The 21,096-nt window shown below is 38.7% G+C and overlaps 1 protein-coding gene across 4 annotated transcripts in view; it reads right to left on the bottom strand.

Moving 5' to 3' along the window:
* Positions 1-20,514, bottom strand: part of LOC149233796 (protein yippee-like At4g27745) — a 37,102-nt gene extending 16,588 nt beyond the window's left edge. The window contains exons 1-2 of one of the 4 annotated variants that reach the window (XM_089379851.1): positions 20,260-20,403; positions 19,987-20,160 (exon numbers count right to left, since the gene is read on the bottom strand). In XM_089379851.1, the coding sequence (XP_089235977.1) occupies positions 19,987-20,088 (102 nt within the window). In that variant the 5' untranslated portion in view covers positions 20,089-20,160; positions 20,260-20,403. Of the gene's footprint in view, positions 1-19,986 lie in introns of all 4 variants that reach the window. The other 3 variants (XM_089379850.1, XM_089379848.1, XM_089379849.1) reach the window with 3 other exon arrangements.
* Positions 20,515-21,096: the final 582 nt, after the last annotated feature.

Raw genomic sequence — 21,096 nt, 5'->3', positions numbered from 1 at the left:
TCTGATATGGTATCATAGTTACAGTAAAGCAAAGGACAAGGCAATCCAGAGGACACAGTGACGGACGGAAAGGAGGTGAAGAATTCTGTAGAATCATAACATGGAAAAAGAACAAGAAGATTGGTACATATTTGGAGCATATTCTAACAAAAGTAAAATTGCGTGCCAGAAATATAGGTTTCAGTATGTCTTGTTTTATAATTTTAAAAGAGAATTTCAATGCACTGGCAAAAAATTCAAGGAGCAAACCAAAGAACCCAAAATGTAGCAGACGGAATTTTAGGAGCAGTGCATAGAATTCAAAGACTAGCACAAAGAGAACTTGAGGAGCTCCACACACAATGTTAGCAACAGTTTAAATTCCACTAACATGCAGATGCAGTCCTCTGAAGCATGCATTCTGGCATATTTTCCAAGGGACATACAGGTGCAGAAATTGAAGAGCAAAACTCCAATGCACAATAAAGCGTGAATCTGAAGGCAAAGTCAGAGTCACCCAACGCACACAATACACATGCATGGCTAATCTGAGCAGAAATCCACAAATATTAGTGAAATGTACAACAACAGCATGGTGACATATACAGCAACACACACGAAAACAAGCTGTAAATTTCAAAATTGCACAAAATCTTTCTGGAATTTTTAAGCATAACTTTTACACAAAAATCTGATTCTTGAAAGAGTGTTGGGCAAACAAAATATTTATGTTACAGACAAGCAGGATGGTGGTCATGTTGGGTTGATGCCAGAGTGGCACAGTCGTGCTTATTGATATAGAGTGTGCATGCAGTAGAGTTTTGGAGGTAATTCTGAATAATTTTTAGGTTAATTGAAATGTGTAATTGGTACTTGGCATTTATTTGTTGACAGAAAGTGGAGTCTCTCAAATATAATGTTGGACCCCAGTCATAAGTTCAATGGTCATGATTTTAAGTCTGGAAGCAGTGCATGATTGCCATATCGAAGTACATGCATTTGGAATGGGCACAGGCAAGGACCAGGGAGACCCTGATGATATGATAAGGATTAACAGGAAGTCGTTGATGCCAAGACTAGAGAGTTCTCACATTGATAAAGTTGTCCATAATAAATGATAGTGCAAGATGCCACAGATGCTTTCATGCTGTGGACAAGGATGAAGTAGCTCCATGCAACTTCTCAAAAGGTAGAACAGTTTACCTTAAGAGTTTATTATTTATGGAAGAGGGTGATTCAATTTTATACCAATTGCTGAAATTAAAAGACGTGATCAAATGATGCCAATTGGCAAGAAATTGATGATGAAGATTTGGTAGTAATTACCCTGAAAGCCTACCCCATTCAATAAAAATTTGGTTTAAAGTGTGAATGTGACGGCGAAGTCTGCTGCAAAGAATTTGAGGAGTTATATAGTTAATTGTTTCAGAAAGACAGGAGGAGAATAGCAAGGCATCCAAGTGAGTCTTTGTAGCAAAGATTAAAGGTAAAGGAAAGCAGAAGAAAGGAGCCAACAAAAGCAGCAATGGTAAGCCAACAATTGTGTTTATTGTGGGAGATATGGTCACATGAAGGACTTCAGGAAGACATTGTGGGATGAGGGGCACAACCATTTAAAGTGTGAATGTGACTGCGAAGTCTGCTGCAAAGAATTTGAGGAGTTATATAGTTAATTGTTTCAGAAAGACAGGTGGAGAATAGCAAGGCATCCAAGTGAGTCTTTGTAGCAAAGATTAAAGGTAAAGGAAAGCAGAAGAACGGAGCCAACAAAAGCAGCAATGGTAAGCCAACAATTGTGTTTATTGTGGGAGATATGGTCACATGAAGGACTTCAGGAAGACATTGTGGGATGAGGGGCACAACCATGGACAGCCTGTAAATGGGCTAATGTTGCAGAACATGAAGAAGAAAAATTTTATGATTTTGTGGCTTCTCATATGGGAAATATGTCAGAAGATTGTTTTTTTACGGAGCATTTAAGGATATAACTAATAGAACTGACTAGTATGTTGAGTTTGTGAAGATAAAATTAAGTCAGAAATGATGATTTTGGGTGACAGGACAGCACTTTGTAGAAAGTCATGGAATTTGCTAGTCAAAATGAGAGGTATGACCCCTCATGTCTAAGAAAGTGAGAACATATTCCTGGTTTGAACACAAGTCCACTTCCAGAACGTGAGAACACAAAGCATAGTCTAAATGTGGATGTGATTTTCCATTGAGAATGATGTTCTGTAATTGAGAAACAGAGAAATAAGATAATTGCATTAGATGTGAAAGAACAAGATCTCAATAGACTTGTTGATTACGAAATGGCAGAATCACATGCTTTGACGTACAGAATTGAAAATAGCTGCAACAATGATCTGTGGTATCAAAGGTATGGCCATTTGAATTTTCAGTATCTTTCCTCACCAACAACAGGAAAAATGAGAAGACGTTCATGAGTAGATTCAAGGAGGAAGAAATTTATAATGCATGTCTAACAAAAAATTAGCAGACACCTGCCTTTGAAGAGGGAAGGCTTTGTCAGCCAAGGTAGTTTTTGATTTGGACAATGGTGACGTCTGTGGTCCTGTAAGGACAATTTCAGTCTCTAGTGCAAGGTCTTTCTTGTTGCAGATGAATGATTTTTCCTAGAAAACATGAGTCTAATTTCTCAAAACGAAGTCAGATGCCTTTGTTGAATATAAAGTTTTGGAAGTAATAGCAGAAAAGGAGACTAGTGGAAGCATTAAGACCCTCTAAACGTAAAATAAGACGTTCATGGGTAGATTCATGGAGGAAGAAATTTATGATGTGTGTGTAACAAAATATTAGCACACACTGACCTTTGAAGAGGGAAGACTTGAAAGGCCAAGGTGGTTTGGATTTGGTCCATAATGATATTTGTGGTCCTGCAAACACAATTTCGACTCTGGTGTCGGGTATTTTTTGTTGCTTATTGATGATTTTCCAAGAAAATGTGAGTCTAAATTCTAAAAAAGAAGTCAGATGCCTTTGTTGAATATAAAGTTTTTGAAGTAGCAGTAAAAAATGAGAATAGTAGAAGCATTAAGGCCCTCCAAACATATAATGGAGGTGAATTCTATTTTAATGAGTTTGCTGATTTTTGTAATAAAAGAGGTATCCAGAGGCAATTCATACACTCCCCAACAGAATGGGGAGGTTGAATGGAGAAACCGTAGAATTGTTGAGATGGTCATATGTATGTTGGAACTTGGAGTATAGGGCAGTTCCAAATAAATATTGGGCAGAAGAAGCATATATGTGATATCTCTTTTCTCGAATACATTTCCTACAAGAGTGGTGCCAGGGGTCACTTTAGGAGAGGTTTGATCAGGACGAAAGGCAGAAGCCAGACACCTTAAAATTTTGGGGTTTATTGCATACGTTCTAGTTCAGGAATAAAAAAAAACAAATTTGAATGCTGGATGTAAGAAACTAATGTTCGCTGGTTATAGTGACCAACATAAGGGTTACCAGTTGTTAGATGCAGTACTATCAAGGCAACAATCAATGGTGATGTCATAATTGATGAAAGTGTGATCATTTTTCAGCTTGGTTTGGATCTGATATCCAGTATCCTCCAATTGTGGCTGTTTTAAGGATGAAATTCAGACTAGTTGCATGGAAAGAACGTGCACTTTGAGGGAAGAAAGTGCAGGTTAAGGGAGAATGATCAGGAGTTAATGTGCATGAAGAGTACAACTATGGGGACAATGAAAATGTCCCCATTCAAGCAAAAGACAGTGTTGATTTGGAGGACAGAACAGATAAGAAAAGGCCCAACTGGTATTATAGCACTGTGGAGGATGTGCAGTTGGAGGAACTCTCTCAACCGAGAAAAGGATGGCCAATTAGGAGACCAAATAGTAAAGATAAGCAACAGGAGGAGGCTTATTTTCATCTCTATTGTGGGAAGTCTTTAAAGTTTAGACCAACATGATAAAAAAGTTTAGAAGAAATGACCCAAGGAGGGTCAAGGAAAAGTTGTTTCTGCAGCAAAGCAGGACAGCCTAACAGTGCAATGACAGCCATAGGAACTCAATTCGACTGGTGGAGTAGCAAAATGATTATCAAGAATGATGAAATCCAACTAAAAGAGGTGCAGTGGACAAGTTAAAAATGCTGCCAAGATGTATAAAGGATGTTTTTATTGGAGGACAAAGCAGGTTTTTAAGTAATGGCAGTTGCGCTCAATTTTTCATCCTTCATTGACTCCAATTTGGCTGGTGAGGCAGTGGGTGGTTAGATGCTTTATGACTTAGTATCAACCATGTCGGATACATGTATTGTGGTAGATGCAAGAACAGTCACTTATCAACAAGAAGTCTCGCTTTTTCCCAAGATCTCTGCCCTCACTGATTTAAATGCACAACCGGATTCACTTAATCCACAGTCCCAGCTCACTCTCTGAACTGTCCTTCGTGACCAAGTTCCTCTTCAATAGCCCCTGAAGTCAAGATTTGTTGGTTATCAGTATAGATAACTCACAGGATTCAAAATCCCTGCTATCAAATCTATTTTAATAGCTCCCAGAGCCAAGCTCTGGCACTATTACAGAATCACCGTGACCGACCCTTTCATCAGAAAATCATCTAAGGGAAGACACTAAGCCAAATTCCAAAGAACCACCATAGCCGAGATCTTGTCTCTGCCTTGGAGCCAAGTGCAATAACACAACCAACTCTATGTGAGTGGCAATGTTATATATGTAACACAATACAAAGCTCAAAGTCTTTGGAGCCAACACATAACTCAATTTCGTCGGCAGCCCCACTCTGCCACATGAGCCCATTCAAATAAGTCTGGCGCGTCGCCTGGGCGTTCCAAACTTCATTGTCAGGTTAGGCATCAGACGAGTGGGCTCCACCCAATGTTGTTAAAAGCGCGAGCGGGATTAAATCGGCACCAGGAATGAAGCGGAAAAAATCGGAAAAAGAGGAAAAAAAGCGGAAAAAAGCGGGAAAAAAGCGTTTGGTACAAAAATATTCATTTTTTTTCAATTTTTTTAATATCTAAACCATCTACAACATAAAATAAATACATTGACACATAAATATGATAAGAAAACTAATATATAAGATGTTTAATATCATTTCTAGCGCTAAAATCACACATAACATTGAATCATGTCCTGAATAATAAGTCCTGACTCCTGAGTCCCAGCGCGGCCTCAAAATATCAACAAAAAATATGATAATGTATCTCATCATGTCATAATGTCATAGACTCATATACAATAAAATGAAAGTCTAATCCTATTGATTTCCTCTGCCCCTCTTGCGAGAAAATGTCACAGCTTTCTCTTTCCCTCTAGATGTAGATGCTGGTGCCTGTGCTGGTGGAAATGGCAATGGAGTCTGATGTGCTCTAGAAGCTGAAGAACTAGAAGTATGAGCTACAGGAGGTAGACCACGTCCTCTACTGGTCCTAGTGGTAGCCCGGGTAGGCGGTGTCACCTCCTCCTCCTGCTCCTCCTCCTCCTCCTCCTCCTCCACCTGCTCCTCCTCCTGCTCCTCCTCCTCCTCCTCCTCCCCCTCATCCTGCACTAACCAATCATCAGTAGAATCCATGAGAGGCCTCTCGGCCTCAACCCTCCATGCAGCAGTGGTGTCAATCCCATCCAATGAGATGGCATCCACATCAGGTGTCCTCTCAAGTTGCCTCACCCACAATCGAAGATTGTAGTAGACGTAGACCATGTCATTAAGTCGTTGGGACTCCAACCTGTACAAAGATCATGAAATAATAATTAATAAATCCAAATTTTCATTATAAATCGTGCTGCCACGGACCCCCGAGCTTTTTTACAAAAAAAGCGCGCTTTTTCGAAAAAAAGCGGCAAAAAAAATTTTAGGCACTTTTTTCCCATAAAAAGCGCGATTAAATCGGCTTAGGGAAAAAATCGCGCTTTTAACAACACTGGCTCCACCCACTCTAAGCCAACCCAACGTTGCAACTATACATCCCATATAAAACCGTCAAGTATTCAAACCTCCAGGTGGGTCCCTAGTTCCGCCTATTAATGTTTCGGCCCAAATAAAGGCGTGCCTGCTAAGAGTCGTCGGGGTAAGCCCGACCTTTATCAATGATCAACTTAACAATGTTGTCGTCTAAAGACCTCCAAGCAAGGTCCATTGTCGCCTTGCTTCTGCTTGTAATATATAAAAGGCTCGCTTAGAGTCGGGGCTCGTGTAGAACCCAACACATGAAGGCCTGGCACCTAATCACATCTGACTTGGCCATGCCACGTCCGTCAACGCTCGCTCTTCCCAGTCGCTTAGACTTGGGGTCCCAAAAAATTCTTCTGGTCTATTGTATCCGAGATGACGTGGCCTGGTGCTTTCATTCTGTCTCCCAGCACCGTCTATTGTGAGTTCCCGGCACTTTCACTTGACAGACTCACTATAAATGCCAAATATGCTAAGTATTGGCTTCTCCCTCTCGGCTCTATGTTTGACTCCTCACTACTTTAACCTTACTCCCTCTGCACCATGCACATAGCATTACTCCGATCCTCCCACATCCCTTCTCAGTCATACTGTGCACGTATCACTACTCCAATCCTCCCACAATCCTTCTCGACTGTATTGTGCACATAGCACCGTCCTCTAATATGAACGTGCGAGTCCCTCCTGAGCTTTAGCACACCTGCAAATACATCAATTTGGCCCTCTCTGACCATATGGCCTCTCTCGGCCCTCAAACGCTCTCTGTACACACACTCTTTCATATCTCTCCCCTACATGCATTTTGGCTTACAAAATATATACAAAAGCGAATTTTGAACTAGAATTAGTTCAAATCCACAAATTATTCAACAAATCCCTATCTCTAGATCCACAAAATCCTCTCATGAATCCAACTAATTCTAAAATCTCTCTAACTCTCCCATTACTCTCGAGATCTCTGTTTTTAGAAGAGATATAATTACATTAATTCCTCACATTAAATCATTTATGTACAATTCTCTAATAAGCATAGAAAATACAATAAATTAAATAATTCCACACTTAGGGAACCAACTCCCTTGGTAAATGGAAGAACCCCTAGCCTAGTCAAAATACATTTTGACTTGGAGGTAAGATGCTCCTACATCATACTCCCAAGGTTCAAAAGCTTCATTGTCTCCTGACCATGTACTTTCATAAGCTGATGTAATCCTCCTGGATCCCAAACTTTGACTTGCAGTAAGTCAATTGTTCTGTCATGTTGTTGTCCCAATGTTGCCTCTTTCTTTCTCCCTGGTTTCCAGACTTTATGTTGTAGTTGCCCACTAATTTTGTTGATGCAAAGTTCTTCGATTAGCTACACTTTTACATGGTTTGTCTTCCTTTGTCTACTGCATCTTTTCTACCTCCTGGATGTTGTTCTCATCAACGTCCACAATTCTCCAATCTCTATCTAGCTTGTCCTCTGGCTTGTACTTGTTTTGCCAATCCTTGTTGTCACTGGTCTTCTTTCTTGATTGTTGCTGACTTCCACCAAGAATTCGTAGGGTTGTTGTCACTTCCAACTCCTTATTCCTTTGTTCAACATAACTGTATGTCTTTTGCTACATGCTTTTGAGTTGTAAACTTAAATTATTTACTTATTCCAATAACTCCATATCCTACATTTTGTTAAAATAACAAATTTTCCACAAGCAACTCATACCTCTATACAAAGTTTCTTCTAAATCTTTGTTCCAATTATCTTCTGCTATCATAACTTTCAATGCCATGCTTACTTCCTTGTAGCCTTGCACAACTTCTCCCAAAGTTCCTTGTGCTTCTTTAATCGAAGTATCTTTGAGCCAGCATATCCTTTTTTGCATACCTTCACTCTCTTCGCAGTTTTCTCCACTCGCATCTACACATTCTCCTATTGTTGTCTCCTCCTTTGAAATGACAAAGTTATAAGTTTGTTTTCCCTTGCATTTCTCATTTCCTGCAGTCACAAACCAATCATTAGTTTTAAAAACATGAGACTTTAGAGTCTCTGCAGATGCCTCCAATGCCTCCTCCTTATTCATTATTGAGAACATGAAATTGTTCATCAAGTTCTCATCTGCTTCTTCTACTACAACAACTTCTTCCTCTTCCTACTTGATCAAAGTTTCACCATCCTTGTCAATTTCATTGGAAAAGGTAAATGTCTCCATCTCAGACATCTCAAATAAAAATCCCTCTACCTTAGGGTTTTCTTTCACGACTGCATTCACCCACTGTTTGCAATCTCCACCTTGATTGTCTTCACGAGACAACATTGCCTTCTCTATAGCAGTACTTAATGACTGCTCTCTATCTTCACCTACAATACCTGCAATCATGCACCAATCATCAGATTTAAAAACATAAGGCTCTTTAGCCTCAATCTCAATGTCTTTATCGCTTTCTCCTCCAAGGATTGATCCTTGTTCTGGTTCACAGTAGTGAACTTCTTGCCCACACTCAACTGCTCTGAGCTTTCCCTTTATCCTGGCACATATTCTCTGCCTCAATTTCCTCTGCAATGAAGGCCATCTCACCTTCTTCTTCCTCACTATCCAGCCATATCTCTAGTCTCGCAATAGTTATCTCAAATGATTGAATTATGCCTTTAACTCAATCATCTCCCTCCCAAACTCTTCATCATTCATCCTCCTTATGCCAGCTGCTTTGCCATTTTGCTTTGACTGATTCAGATTTCTCTTCTCTAAATCCTTATCATAGCCATCAATAGCCATGCTTTCCTCTTTCTGTGAACACTCTTTGTCCACTTCTTGTGAGCTGCAACAAGCCTCCTCTCTTCCTCTATCTCTATCTTTGTCTCTATCTCTGGGCAATTCTACCCACAATCACTGTGGAACTACCTGCAACAACTTCTACCCAACTTCTATGTGTTGGAAGTTGTCCTGTTCCTCTGGTCCTCTGTAGTAGAACCTCTTCCTCTTCTTTCTTTGAGCATGTCTGCTCCTCAGCTTTCAAAGGTTGTCAGGCTACTACATCTCCAACTGCTCACTTCCTCCTTTGAGAACTTATGTTGTCCTTATCTTCAGCAATTCATCTGTTGTTGTTGAGTTTTGTCACAATTCTCCTTCCAAATATTTTGCTTGTTATATGGTTGCTACCTCTCCTTGTTCTGCTATCTGCAAACAAACTCACACAAATTTCATACATGTGACAAGATCTTCTTCAATCAATTATTTGAATCCATTCTCCCTGCTCCTACATCCTCAAAACATTTTCCTTTGTTTCTCAGGCCAATTCTACTCTACTTCTTCACAAGTAATCATCCTCTATGTCTTCACGATGCTTCATTCTCAATTATTAATTGAAATTTGAAAAACAAAAACTTTACCTCAACCAGATCCAATTCTGCCTCAACTCCCTTTTTCTTCTGATACCACTTTCCTTAGAAAATTTATCTAACCACTACTTTATTTCTTTGGTATCAGTTACTCTGATACCACCTAATGCAACACCAGTCGCTTATCAACGAGAAGTCTCGCTTTTTTCCACGATCTCTGCCTTCACTGATTTAAATCCACAACCAAATTCACTTAATCCACAGTCCCAACTCACTCTTTGAACTATCCTTCGCGGCCAAGTTCCTCCTCAATAGCCCCTGAAGTCAAGATTTATGGTTATCAATATAGATACCTTACGGGATTCAAAAACCCTACGATCAAATCTCTTTTAATAGCTCTGGGAGCCAAGCTCTGGCACTGTTATAGAACAACTGTAACCGACCCTTCCATCAAAAAATCATCTAAGGGAAGACGTTGAGCCAAATTCCAAAGAACCACCATAGCCGAGAACCTGACTCTACCTTGGAGCCAAGCGCAATAACACAACCAACTCTACGCAAGTGGCAATGTTACATATGTAACACAATCTAGAGCTCGGAGCCTTTGGAGCCAACACAGAACTCAATTCCATCGGTGGACCCACTTTGCCACGTGAGCCTATTCAAATAAGCCTAACAAGTAGCCTGGGCGTTGCAAACTTCATTGTCGGGTTAGGCATTAGTCGGGTGGGCTCCACCTACTTTGAGCCAGCCCAGCGTTGCAACTATGCATCTCATATAAAACCACCGGGCATTCAAACCTCCAAGCAGGTCCCCAGTTCTGCCTATCAATGTTCCGACAAAAATAAAGGCCACCTGCTAAGAGTCGTCAAGGTATACTCCTCCTATGTGGGGTCTGCCTCACCACATAAGCTCACTCTCCGTAGCCCGGCCTTTATTAATGATCGACTTAACAATGTCATCGAGTAAAGACCTTCAGGCAGGGTCCACTGCCACCTTGCTTCCACTTCTAATATATATAAGGCTCGCTTAGAGCCGGGGCTCGCGTAGAACCTGACACTTGAAGGCCTGGCGCCTAACCACATTCGACTTGGCCATGCCACGTCCATCGACACTCGCTCTTCTCGATCGCTTAGACTTGGGGTCCCAAACAATTCTTCTGGTCTATTGTCTCCAGGATGACGTGGCCCAATGCTTTCATTCCGTCTCTCGTCACCATCTATTGTTAGTTCTCGGCATTGTCTCTTGACGGACTCACTGTCAATGCCAATTACGCTAAGTATTGGCTTCTCCCTCTCGGCTTTGTGTTTGACTCCTCTCTGCTTTAACCTTACTTCCTTTGCACCATGCGCATAGCATTACTTCAGTTCTCCTGCAGCCCTTCTCCGTTGTACTTGTACGTAGCACTACTCCAATCCTCCCATAGTCCTTCTCGGTTGTACTGTGCATGTAGCATCATCCTCTGATATGAACGTGTGAGTCCCTCCTGAGCTTCAGAACACCTACTATACATAGCTATATAAGCAAATGTTTAGCATTCGTAGTGAACAGAGATTCATCCCCGGGATACACTCGAAACAAAGTGTTCTGCAATATATATATATATATATATATATATATAAAGAAACAAAGGCCTTGCCCTGAAATACATCAATTTGGTCTATTGTCTCCAGGATGAAGTGACCCAGTGCTTTCATTCTGTCTCCCGACGCCATCTATTGTTAGTTCCCGGCACTGTCTCTTTACGGACTCACTGTCAATGCCAATTACGCTAAGTATTGGCTTCTCCCTCTCGGCTTTGTGTTTGACTCCTCTCTGCTTTAACCTTACTCCCTTTGCACCATGCACATGGCATTACTTCGGTCCTCCCACAGCCCTTCTCGGTTGAACTTGTGCATAACACTACTCCAATCCTCCCACAGTCCTTCTCAGTTGTACTATGCACGTAACATCATCCTCTGATATGAACGTGTGAGTCCCTCCTGAGCTTCAGAACACCTACTATACATAGCTATATAAGCAAATGTTCAGCATTCGTAGTGAATAGAGATTCATCCCCGAGATACACTCGAAACAAAGTGTTTTGCAATATCTATATCTATATATATATATATATATATATATAAAGAAACAAAGGCCTTGCCCTAAAATACATCAATTTGGCCCTCTCTGGCCATATGGCCTCTCTCAGGCCTCAAAGCATTCTTCTCTCTGTACACACACTCTTTCCTATCTTGCCCCTACATGCATTTTGGCTTACAAAATATATACAAAAAGGAATTTCGAACTAGAATTAGTTCAGATCCACAAATTCTTCAACAAATCCAAATCTCTAAATCCACAAAATCCTCTTATGAATCCAACTAATTCTAACATCTCTCTAACTCTCCCATTACTCTCGAGATCTCTCTTTTTAAAAGAGATAATTACATCAATTCCTCAAATTAAATCATTTATGTACAATTCTCTAATAAGCATTAGAAAATACAATAAATTAAATAATTCCACACTTAGGGACTTGGATATTTCCACACTAAGGGAACCAAGTCCCTTGGTAAATGGAAGACCCCCCAACCTAGTCAAAATACATTTGACCTGGAGGTAAGATGCTCCTGCATCAACGGTCAACTTTGCAACATGATGCATTGACAAGACAGCAAAATGTTAAGTCGTGAACCACACTCTGCCACTGATTGCTTGCACTACTCGGAGATGAGTGGTGGACATCTTCTACAGCTTGCTTGGCCTGTAAGAAAGCAAAATTATAAAGTTAAGTGTCCCTGACTTAATATTGATTAAGTCACTGGGATTGTGAAACATACAACCACCCTTATTGAGGCTATATAAAAGTATTTGGAAAATTAATCAATCAATTCAAATTGTTCTCTGTTTGAATTTGCTATTGTGTGAATCTTACTTTGTATGTGACTTCTGATACTTTCTTCCTCAACATCCTTGAAAGCAGTTTTCATTTGTAACTGAACTGATATTCTCAAGTCCTCTTCAACCTACTTTTGAACCTAGTAGCACTAAGTTACACACAAATCAACCTGTTATCAACACGATGGAGTCCAAATCAATGATACCATGTATTGTGACTTGCACTAGGGCCAATCAAGTTACCACAAAGTCACAAAGCAGTAACCACCCTCAACAAGCCCTGCTTGATGATCTAACCTAGTCCAAGCCTCTATTGTGATATTTTTTCATCAACTATAGAGTTAGAAGAATCTCTCCTTGTAGCTCCTAGGCCATCCTGAGGTCTAGTCATAACCTCCTAGCCTTGGACTTTCTCTTGAGGGAATCATTAGACAATGCATCAGTGCCTTCTTATTGGCTATGGTCCACCAAGTTTTCGGGACTGAGCAGCGCATGAACAGTGAGACACACAAGGGGGATGTGCGGGAGCACCCCCAAATTTTAAGGAAATTCAGGGATATGAGGGGATGTTGGGGTCCCTAGTATAGTGGTCCTATCTTTGCAATTATAAAATATAAAAATAATAATGATAAAATCCCAACAATAACAATTCATCCCATGCAAATTCATCATAGTGCAATCCAAAAGAATTGTTATAATCATGTCAATCCTGAAAATTGTTAAGTCTATTAAATTCTAAATGGGGTATGAAATTCTACTTTCTCCATATAAAAGTATGATGAGGTCAAAACACTCTCAAACATCCTGAAACAATTAATGGGATATACATTCAGCAGGGGATACTGCATTCAGAATGGGCTATGGCATTCTCCTTTATCTTAAAATTTTCTATCCTTGTACTTTAAGAATTTAATGTTACCATTAATTACCAAGGTCGTAGAATTCGCAAAGCTTTATCCCGTTTTTTCTATCTTCATGGGTTGTTAGAAAAGAACCTAAGTAGAAGTGCTCAATTGCCCCCCTTCTAAGGAAGGAGGGATGTTCAGACATCCCCTTTTTGGGGAAAACGTGTCCCCCAAACAGAGGAAACATTTCCCCATGTGTTCCCCAAGTTTCCCCCAAAGGGGGATGTGGGGAAACATTTCCACAGGCATTCCCCATCCCCGGAGCATGGGAAATGTGGGGGCCACACCTCCCCCACTCCGGCCGTCCCCCACCATAAGTAGATGCATCCCCGTGGAACATTGCTTATTAGTGGATGACACAACAGAAACTTCTGCCTCACTTTCTACTTCCTCATCTTGACCTAATGACATTTTGACATTTTGTAGAGATTTCTTTGTCCTTTCTTTAGTGTAGTTCCTTTTTGCCAAATTCTAACATTTATCCATTTTAGTTTGCATTTGGAGCAACTGTTACAAAGGGAAATCCACTGTTGTCAACAGCATGATGTTGAAAAATATGGTATCCATGGTCGATATTTTCATCTTGAAAGATAAATGGAAATTTAAATTTTTCAGTTTGCCTCCAAATCTATTATAGTTCAACTGGGCCCCTAAGTGGCACCCATTCGACCCCCAATTGAAAGCTATATAAAGGAGATCATTTCTCTTCATTTGCACACATCAATTTTGTCTCATGCATCTTTGATCCAGCGAAATTACAGGATGGCCGAAATTTAAGGAGGCCGAAATTCTAGGGAGGGCTGAAATTTCATGAAATTGATTTTTGGCATAGCACTTGATCACAATCTTGGTTACTGGTTTGGCTATTATTTTCTTCTATGGTTATTTCTGATGTAATAATGAATCTAGAACTCTCTCTCTCACATAAGGAAAGATTTATGGGTTTTCCCCTTGTTGGTTTTGCCTTGGCTATGTGTCTAATTTTCTGGGTCTCTTGTCTCTTTGTTTCATGTTTACTTTACTACATTTTCATGTTTATTAGTTGATGTTTTTGTAGAAATTAGATTGTAGATTTGCAACTGCTCATGAAGTTTTAATCAAAATCACAAAACACAAACCTACTCTACTGTTCTGCGAATATTAATTTACAATTTAGAACAAAAATTTCAGACATGCAAAAATAAATAACACACATGCAACAAATATTTTTATTTGGGGAAAGAAAAATGCTAAAACGCCCAATGTCTGCTTGCATTAATCAAATGAATAGAGATGTATTACAATTGCTTTGCTCAACTGAGCTCACCCTACAAGTGCACAACCTATCTCTCTGCTCACTAAAGGCCTCTAACCCAGACTTAGTCAAATTTTTGCCTTGGCTTGAGCTCTTATTTCCTTGCATTGTTCCTTGAGGAATTAGCCCCTATTATTTAGGAAATTCCTCTAATTGAATTGCACAATTCCTTAGGCTGATCATCTGACTGCATGCAACACCTGTACACTCAAGACTAGTCTACAACTGATGTTACACTGCCTTGGAATCTCCACCTCAACTGGGTAACTCGAATTCTCTGCATGCACTAGCTATTTTGGGTTGATTGATCAGTTAACTGGATGATCACTAAGTTTGACTGAAGTCCCACTGCTTAACTGACCTTCCACTAGTTCCTCCAAAAGTTGGAACTAGTTTAACTGAAAACAACCTGAGATAACTAACCTTGATTACTACAAATTAGCAATCACACATGCAGAACTGAACTCTAACTCCTCCAACTCGAATTTACTGAGTAAACTAGGTGACACAAGCCATGTCACACAAGTTAACATCATCCAAGTTGTCTGCTGATGTGGAAATTCAAATTTTCTCAATTTAATCAAGGCAAAATCAAATTGGAAATTTCTTGCTGCATTTTTCAACAGTTTTTCTTCTGTATAACTGTCTAAATGATATTAGATTTAAATGCTATGTGAAACTAATGTTTAATTGATCATTGAAGTAGTTATCAGGTAAAGAAAAATTTTATTCGAGCAAGTGTCCTAGAAAATCAATCAGACACATTTACTTTTGTTTTGATGTGATTTTGTATCATCCTGTGAAAACTTATGACTCAGGACAAATATCGTATTTTCAGTATCAATGTATGATGTACCACTTGACATCTTAGACATCGTATGTATCAGTTTTATTTTCTTATTTATGTAGCAATGCATTTGATTGATGTTGATGTTGTTTTATATGTTCAAAAATTGAAAATAAATTATTTTTTTTTAAATTTAAGTTTCCCAATATTTTCTTATATTAATTTATTTTCCCTGTTATTGCCCATAAGTTATATTCCAGACCCTCAGTGATAAATTCGTCAAGACAACAAATGTAGCATATTTTCCAATCTGCATTTGTCCCTCCAAGACCATTATATGCATGCATGTACATGTCACATGAGCACAACCATACAGATGCACAGGCACACACAGAGTTAACTTTGAATTTTATATAAATAATAATAATAATATAATTTTATGGTCATGGCCAAGCTAAACACCAAATTGGTGTATCAGACCCCCTGGGTCTGTGGGACAAGGGACCCCCTCCATGTAGCAATTTTGACTGCTAAAGTCTACAGAGGTGTAAATACTCAACCCCCCTCTGGATTTAACCCGTGACTTCTCCTATATACTCCTAAATCTATTCTTGCTAGCCCATTGGGTTAAGTGCCTTGAACTTCATGCAGGAGGTCTTGAGTTCGATTTCTAAGCTGGCTGCATCTGTTGCATGCCTCTGTTGATGTCCCTGACCAGTGACAGGTCAGTTGCTGTAATCAGCGCCAACAGCTTTGCACTAGGTACCATCCACAAATGCAGGGATGTGCCCAGGAGTTTCCCTGCAAGGTTTTCCTAGGGGGAAAAGGAAATCTGTGCTTGCTGACATGAATCCTCTATAGCATCATGTCATACATGCGAACATGCACAACCATCAATGATGTGATCCAGTTAATAAGTAATGACTGTCATAGTAATTACAGGCATAATGTCAAAATTTTGGCATCGACCAATCAATATCCTCCACATTCTTTATTCCCACGCAAACCATTCCGCTTGATTGTTCTGGCAAGTGTGTATTTACTGCACTAGATGGAAAACTGCAGGAATGCAGTTACATGGGAATACACATAATATTGTAAATACAACAATGAGAACCAAGTTGAATAAAGCCAGCAAGAGAAAAGACAACTAGACACTTGAAATCAAAGTTGCCAGAAAGGATTAATCCTAGTAGCATTCTCAACCACCAGACCACAGCATCATCAATTGGAATAAATTTCATTTTGTTTTATAGGAAGTCCGAAGTATTCTAGGTCAAACATCACTAGGGTCATGAAAATTGTTGGTAATAGCTAAAAATATAAGTCACTCAAAGCAGAGAGAGGTTCTTTAATCTCTGAAAGTCATTACAATTATCATTTCCTTGATCTTCTTCACTGTCAGGTGAACCCAACTAAATGAAATGTGTAATGTAAATAAAACACTTTCCGATTATCAGGGCAAATCCTGTACTCTTGCACACCACTTCACCTCCAAATGTTTGATCTTTTGCATGGATATAAAGTTCAAGCAAAACTCAGTTGCAGCTATCATATGAATCATCAAAAAACAGTGTCCTGCCTAGACTGAAATTATGCAATTAAAGATAATTTTTTCATACTTATATAAGACTACCACAGCATCACTCAGTCGGATTACAGAGTATTAGTTTGAGACCTGAAATTTCCCACAATAAATGTGAAGTATTGACATATTAGACAATGCATATAAGAAAACCTGCACCATGTTTATTAACTTGCAGGAAGTGCAACAGCTGTGAAAAACAAGGTATTGAGCAAGCCAAAAGTACTACTAGAAATACTTAAGTCTAAATTCTAAATATGATGCACTACTATTAAACAAATCCAGTCTTTACTGTATAGCTTATTGGTTACTTGATGTCATACACATTTTTCACAATAATTGAAGTTTCTAGGAAAGGCGGCGCCATTGCCAGATTTACATAGTTAAGTAACCAAGAAAACCAAACATCTTCCGTCCAATCTAAAGCTTGTCTAATCTAAAGCTTAAAAGACTTAATTATACAAAGTTCTAAATCAAATGTCGTAAAACTGAAAGCACAGAGTTCTCTGCACCCTAATCTAACTAAAGCTGCAATGAAATGTATCATTAAGATTCATATCGATTGAAATGTCGTATAATAAACACCACTTAGAAACTTCACTCAATTTAGTAAATAACTCAAATTTCCTGCTAAATAAATGAACAACCTTTAATTAACATAGGCAGGTTGTTTGGCTACCATAATGTTGTTCTGAAGCTGATTTTGATGCAACCATCTACCATTGTGCCAACTTTCATTAATGTTGTTGTATACTAAACATATCCATATGTTGGGTTCCAGCAGAATCGTCATTTGCTTTTTGCAGGCAGTTTTGTGTATTCAAGAGCACATCATCAACAAGATAAAGAGCAATAGAGTGCAGCTAGTCAATCACAAAAATAGGCTTCTAGAAGAAGATTAGCTCCAAATGCCTGAAGAATAGTGAATGTCATCAACTGCCTCCAGTCTTTAACTCTAGAAAACATTACTAAGTTTAGTGAATGACTTAAACCCTTGCCAGTTATATCTGCCATTATTATTAGGAAAAGCAAGTCATTCAGTTGCATTAGCATTGTTTTGAAGCTTTTAAGACAATGTTGATGGAAATACCTAATGTTGTGTCATCCAAAATTGTTTTGGGCTATTGACATAAACTAAAATTAGGATTAACCGCAACTCTCACGAGTTTTTTCAACACAATTTTATGTATTTAAGAATATGTCAATAATATGATAATTTGCAATAGACTGTAGCTAGCTAATGACAAGCATTATTAGCTCCAAATTTCGGAAGGAGGGCGACTGTTTTCATTTTCAAAGACGTTGAGTTGCTGATCCATTTATCAGACTCAACTCATAAGAACCACAAACTTTATGAGGTAATTGGTCTGAAAGACGAGGCAAAAAATAAGGCTCGAGCTTTCACTAACTCATAGAAGTTACGTTGCTAACATCTCTATAACATTCTCGTTCAGACATAGGTTTTGACTTTTAGAATGCTCAAACACTTTATGATGATTAAACGCTATTATCGTTTGCTGTTTCCAACAAAACTTGGCTGCACTAATATATTTACGAAACTCGTAATATCAGTCTCCCAAATGCTGCATTTGATAAGATAGCATTACTTTGTAGGAACATTTTTTAGTTCCCGAAACGGGAGCATCCAACCTACAAGCAATATACTGCCAGGGTTACCCTTCTCCTTCCACCTGACTGCGTTGCTGTCCCTACCTAATTGTGGTGCTGTCATAGAACCAATCACCCAACTAGGTGGGCTGCCTCTAGGGACTCTGCCCCCAGCCTGGTGAGGCTAAGTTAATTCAAACGAAACATTACACAATGTTTGAGGAGGAGAAAGCTCACCCAAATGAACGTTTGGAAGTGACTAAAGTAGCTAGTAATGAATTAACCATCAATCCAGTCCCAAGTTCCCTAGATCTTAGATGCAGTATTATGCCTTCCATTTTGTATGAAACTTCTACAAAGATGAAACAGGACAAGTCTTTGAAAATATTGTACTTTCTCGTTTAAGAGCATCTTATTATAAATACGTTTTTCCAGCTAGAAGTACAGAAAAACTTACAGGTTGAAATTCTACATGGGCAAGTGATGGACATCTAAATGACATAAAGATCTCAAGACTCAATGGAGCGCTACAGATAGAAAATTCCCGGAAATTCCCCGACAATTGTTAACCAAAACAGCGCAAAAGGCCATGGCAATGAAACATAACACAAACCCTACACATACAACTAAAAACAGATTCACTAACTGCTGCAATCCAGCCTCAGTTCAAACCAACATTCAGAAACATGGATTGGCGAACGACTTGGCGAGGTTGGATTGTAGGAGTTCGACTAGGGCTCAGGAGCAGAAATCGTTGAAAATGAGGGTTTTTTCCCTTCCCCTTTTTGACATTTACATTTAACACCAACGGGTTTTTCTATCCGCCCACAAGTTCGACGCACCAGAGAGGATCTACCCTAGTCGGCTACTCAAAAGGTCCAAGAAGCAAGCAACTTACTAATTACTCGTGCGTCTGTCTCACTGCCAGGAAATTTGATTTGCCACCGGAGAGTCCGCCTCCTGACCAAGTTAATTCGCCTCGGCAGCCGAGCCAAACAGAGTTTGAGTCAGGGGTAACGGAAGACTCCATTTTTACAATTATAATTCCAACAATCAGTCGTATACAAAAGCTCTATAAATAAAATCAAAAGCTCATTCCAGACTAAAAATGAAGGATTCAAACATCTGTTCTATCCCAGGCAGATGTGATAACATCCTCCCACGTAAAGACATCTCAACAAAATTTTATCGCTTCCATTTCAAGCAGATGTGATAACATCCTCCGTCACTCGAGACCTAATAATCCCCAGTTTCGTTGTCAGGCCTTCTAAGCCCTCTCTGTGGCTTGTGGTCATGGTTGGTATTTATGTAATACCAATAAATTACAAGCAATACCTTCAGTGACATTTATCCCTATGGGATTTCGTGAATTGAAATCCCATTCACTCCGATACTTACTATTTAATCGATGAGTTCGGTATTCGGAAGATTGGATATAAGCACATGAATATCTAAATTCTTTCAATTTTTAGATATGAAAAAGGAAGTTTACGAAGTGGTGGCAAAATACCTGCTGCAGAATACAGAGGGAATCTCCCATGTGGGTGTCCTAAACCACAAATACTAAATTCGGACTTCCATATCATCCATCATCTATACTCACCAGAAATAAAATTATAAAAACAAAAACAAAAAATCTATGAAACCAAGGGACAGGAATTAATTGTTAAACCTGAAAGCATTTGGAGATGATATCATCGTGCTCGGCTATATGGCATCTACAATTACAGCAACTGTAAATGCGAGGGCCGAACACAAGCTCCCCCGTTCCCATTCCCTTAGTCACGATCCTTCTGTTTCTCCCTGCTCCTACGAGTCACTCGATTACCCTTCGCCTCTGGTCCCTCTGTCTCGGATATTACTAATAAGAAGGAATATGTAATAATAGCAAAGTCACAAGCAATGAATAACTTGCCAGAGATGAACACCTGAGTCGCCTCCTTACCTTGATATAAGCTGGAAGGCAAATCTAGCAAAGTCGCAAGCAATGAATAACTTGGCAGAGATGAACACCTGAGTCGCCTGGAAGGCAAATCTAGTAGCTATCTGTCCCTTCAAGGCATAAAATAACATATGATGTAATTCAGGACACTTGAAAGTGAGAGTTGTCTGCCTAACATTAAACTACCGGTCAATTTGGGGACAGCGGTTTTCCCCATAGATCAAAGTTTTTATTTTGAATGGTTTCCTCGTATATTCATATTCGATATTCATATCTATGGAATTTATTTTCTGGGGGATTGGTTTAAGGTTGAGTTTATAGTTGTAAGTTTTAAGAAAAATTATATATTCATATTCAATATTCATATCTATAGAATTTATTTTCTAGGGGATTGGTTTAAGGTTGAGTTTATAGTTGTAAGTTTTAAGAAAAATTATTTACTCAGTGAGATATCGTTGTAAGGATTTTATTTTTTTGATTTCTATCTTCATCTTTCTTATAAAATTTGAATTTTTAATTGTATTAAAAATAAATTTTATATAAATTAATTAATATGCATTTTATAAATATATTCATAATTTATTTATAAATATATTTTAAATCAAATTTAAAAGAAATTATATATATTCATCACTTATTTATAAATATGTTTTAAATCAAATTTTAAAAGAAATCATATATATATATATTCATAATTTATTTATAAATATATTTCAACTTAATTTTCAAAAATAATATAATAAATTAAAGAGTCAAAGGGTATTTGATACAATAATTTTAACGAGTTGAATAATTTTAAATATTTTATTTACGAACAAATTTTAAATATATTGGAGGAGA

The sequence above is a fragment of the Pinus tabuliformis genome, chromosome J (assembly GCF_031772625.1).
Source record: "Pinus tabuliformis cultivar Carrire ecotype Pingquan chromosome J, CPIR1, whole genome shotgun sequence".
Classification (NCBI taxonomy): Eukaryota; Viridiplantae; Streptophyta; class Pinopsida; order Pinales; family Pinaceae; genus Pinus; species Pinus tabuliformis.
Note: the sequence above shows the minus strand (reverse complement) of the source record. Positions and strands in the feature narration are given on the sequence as shown.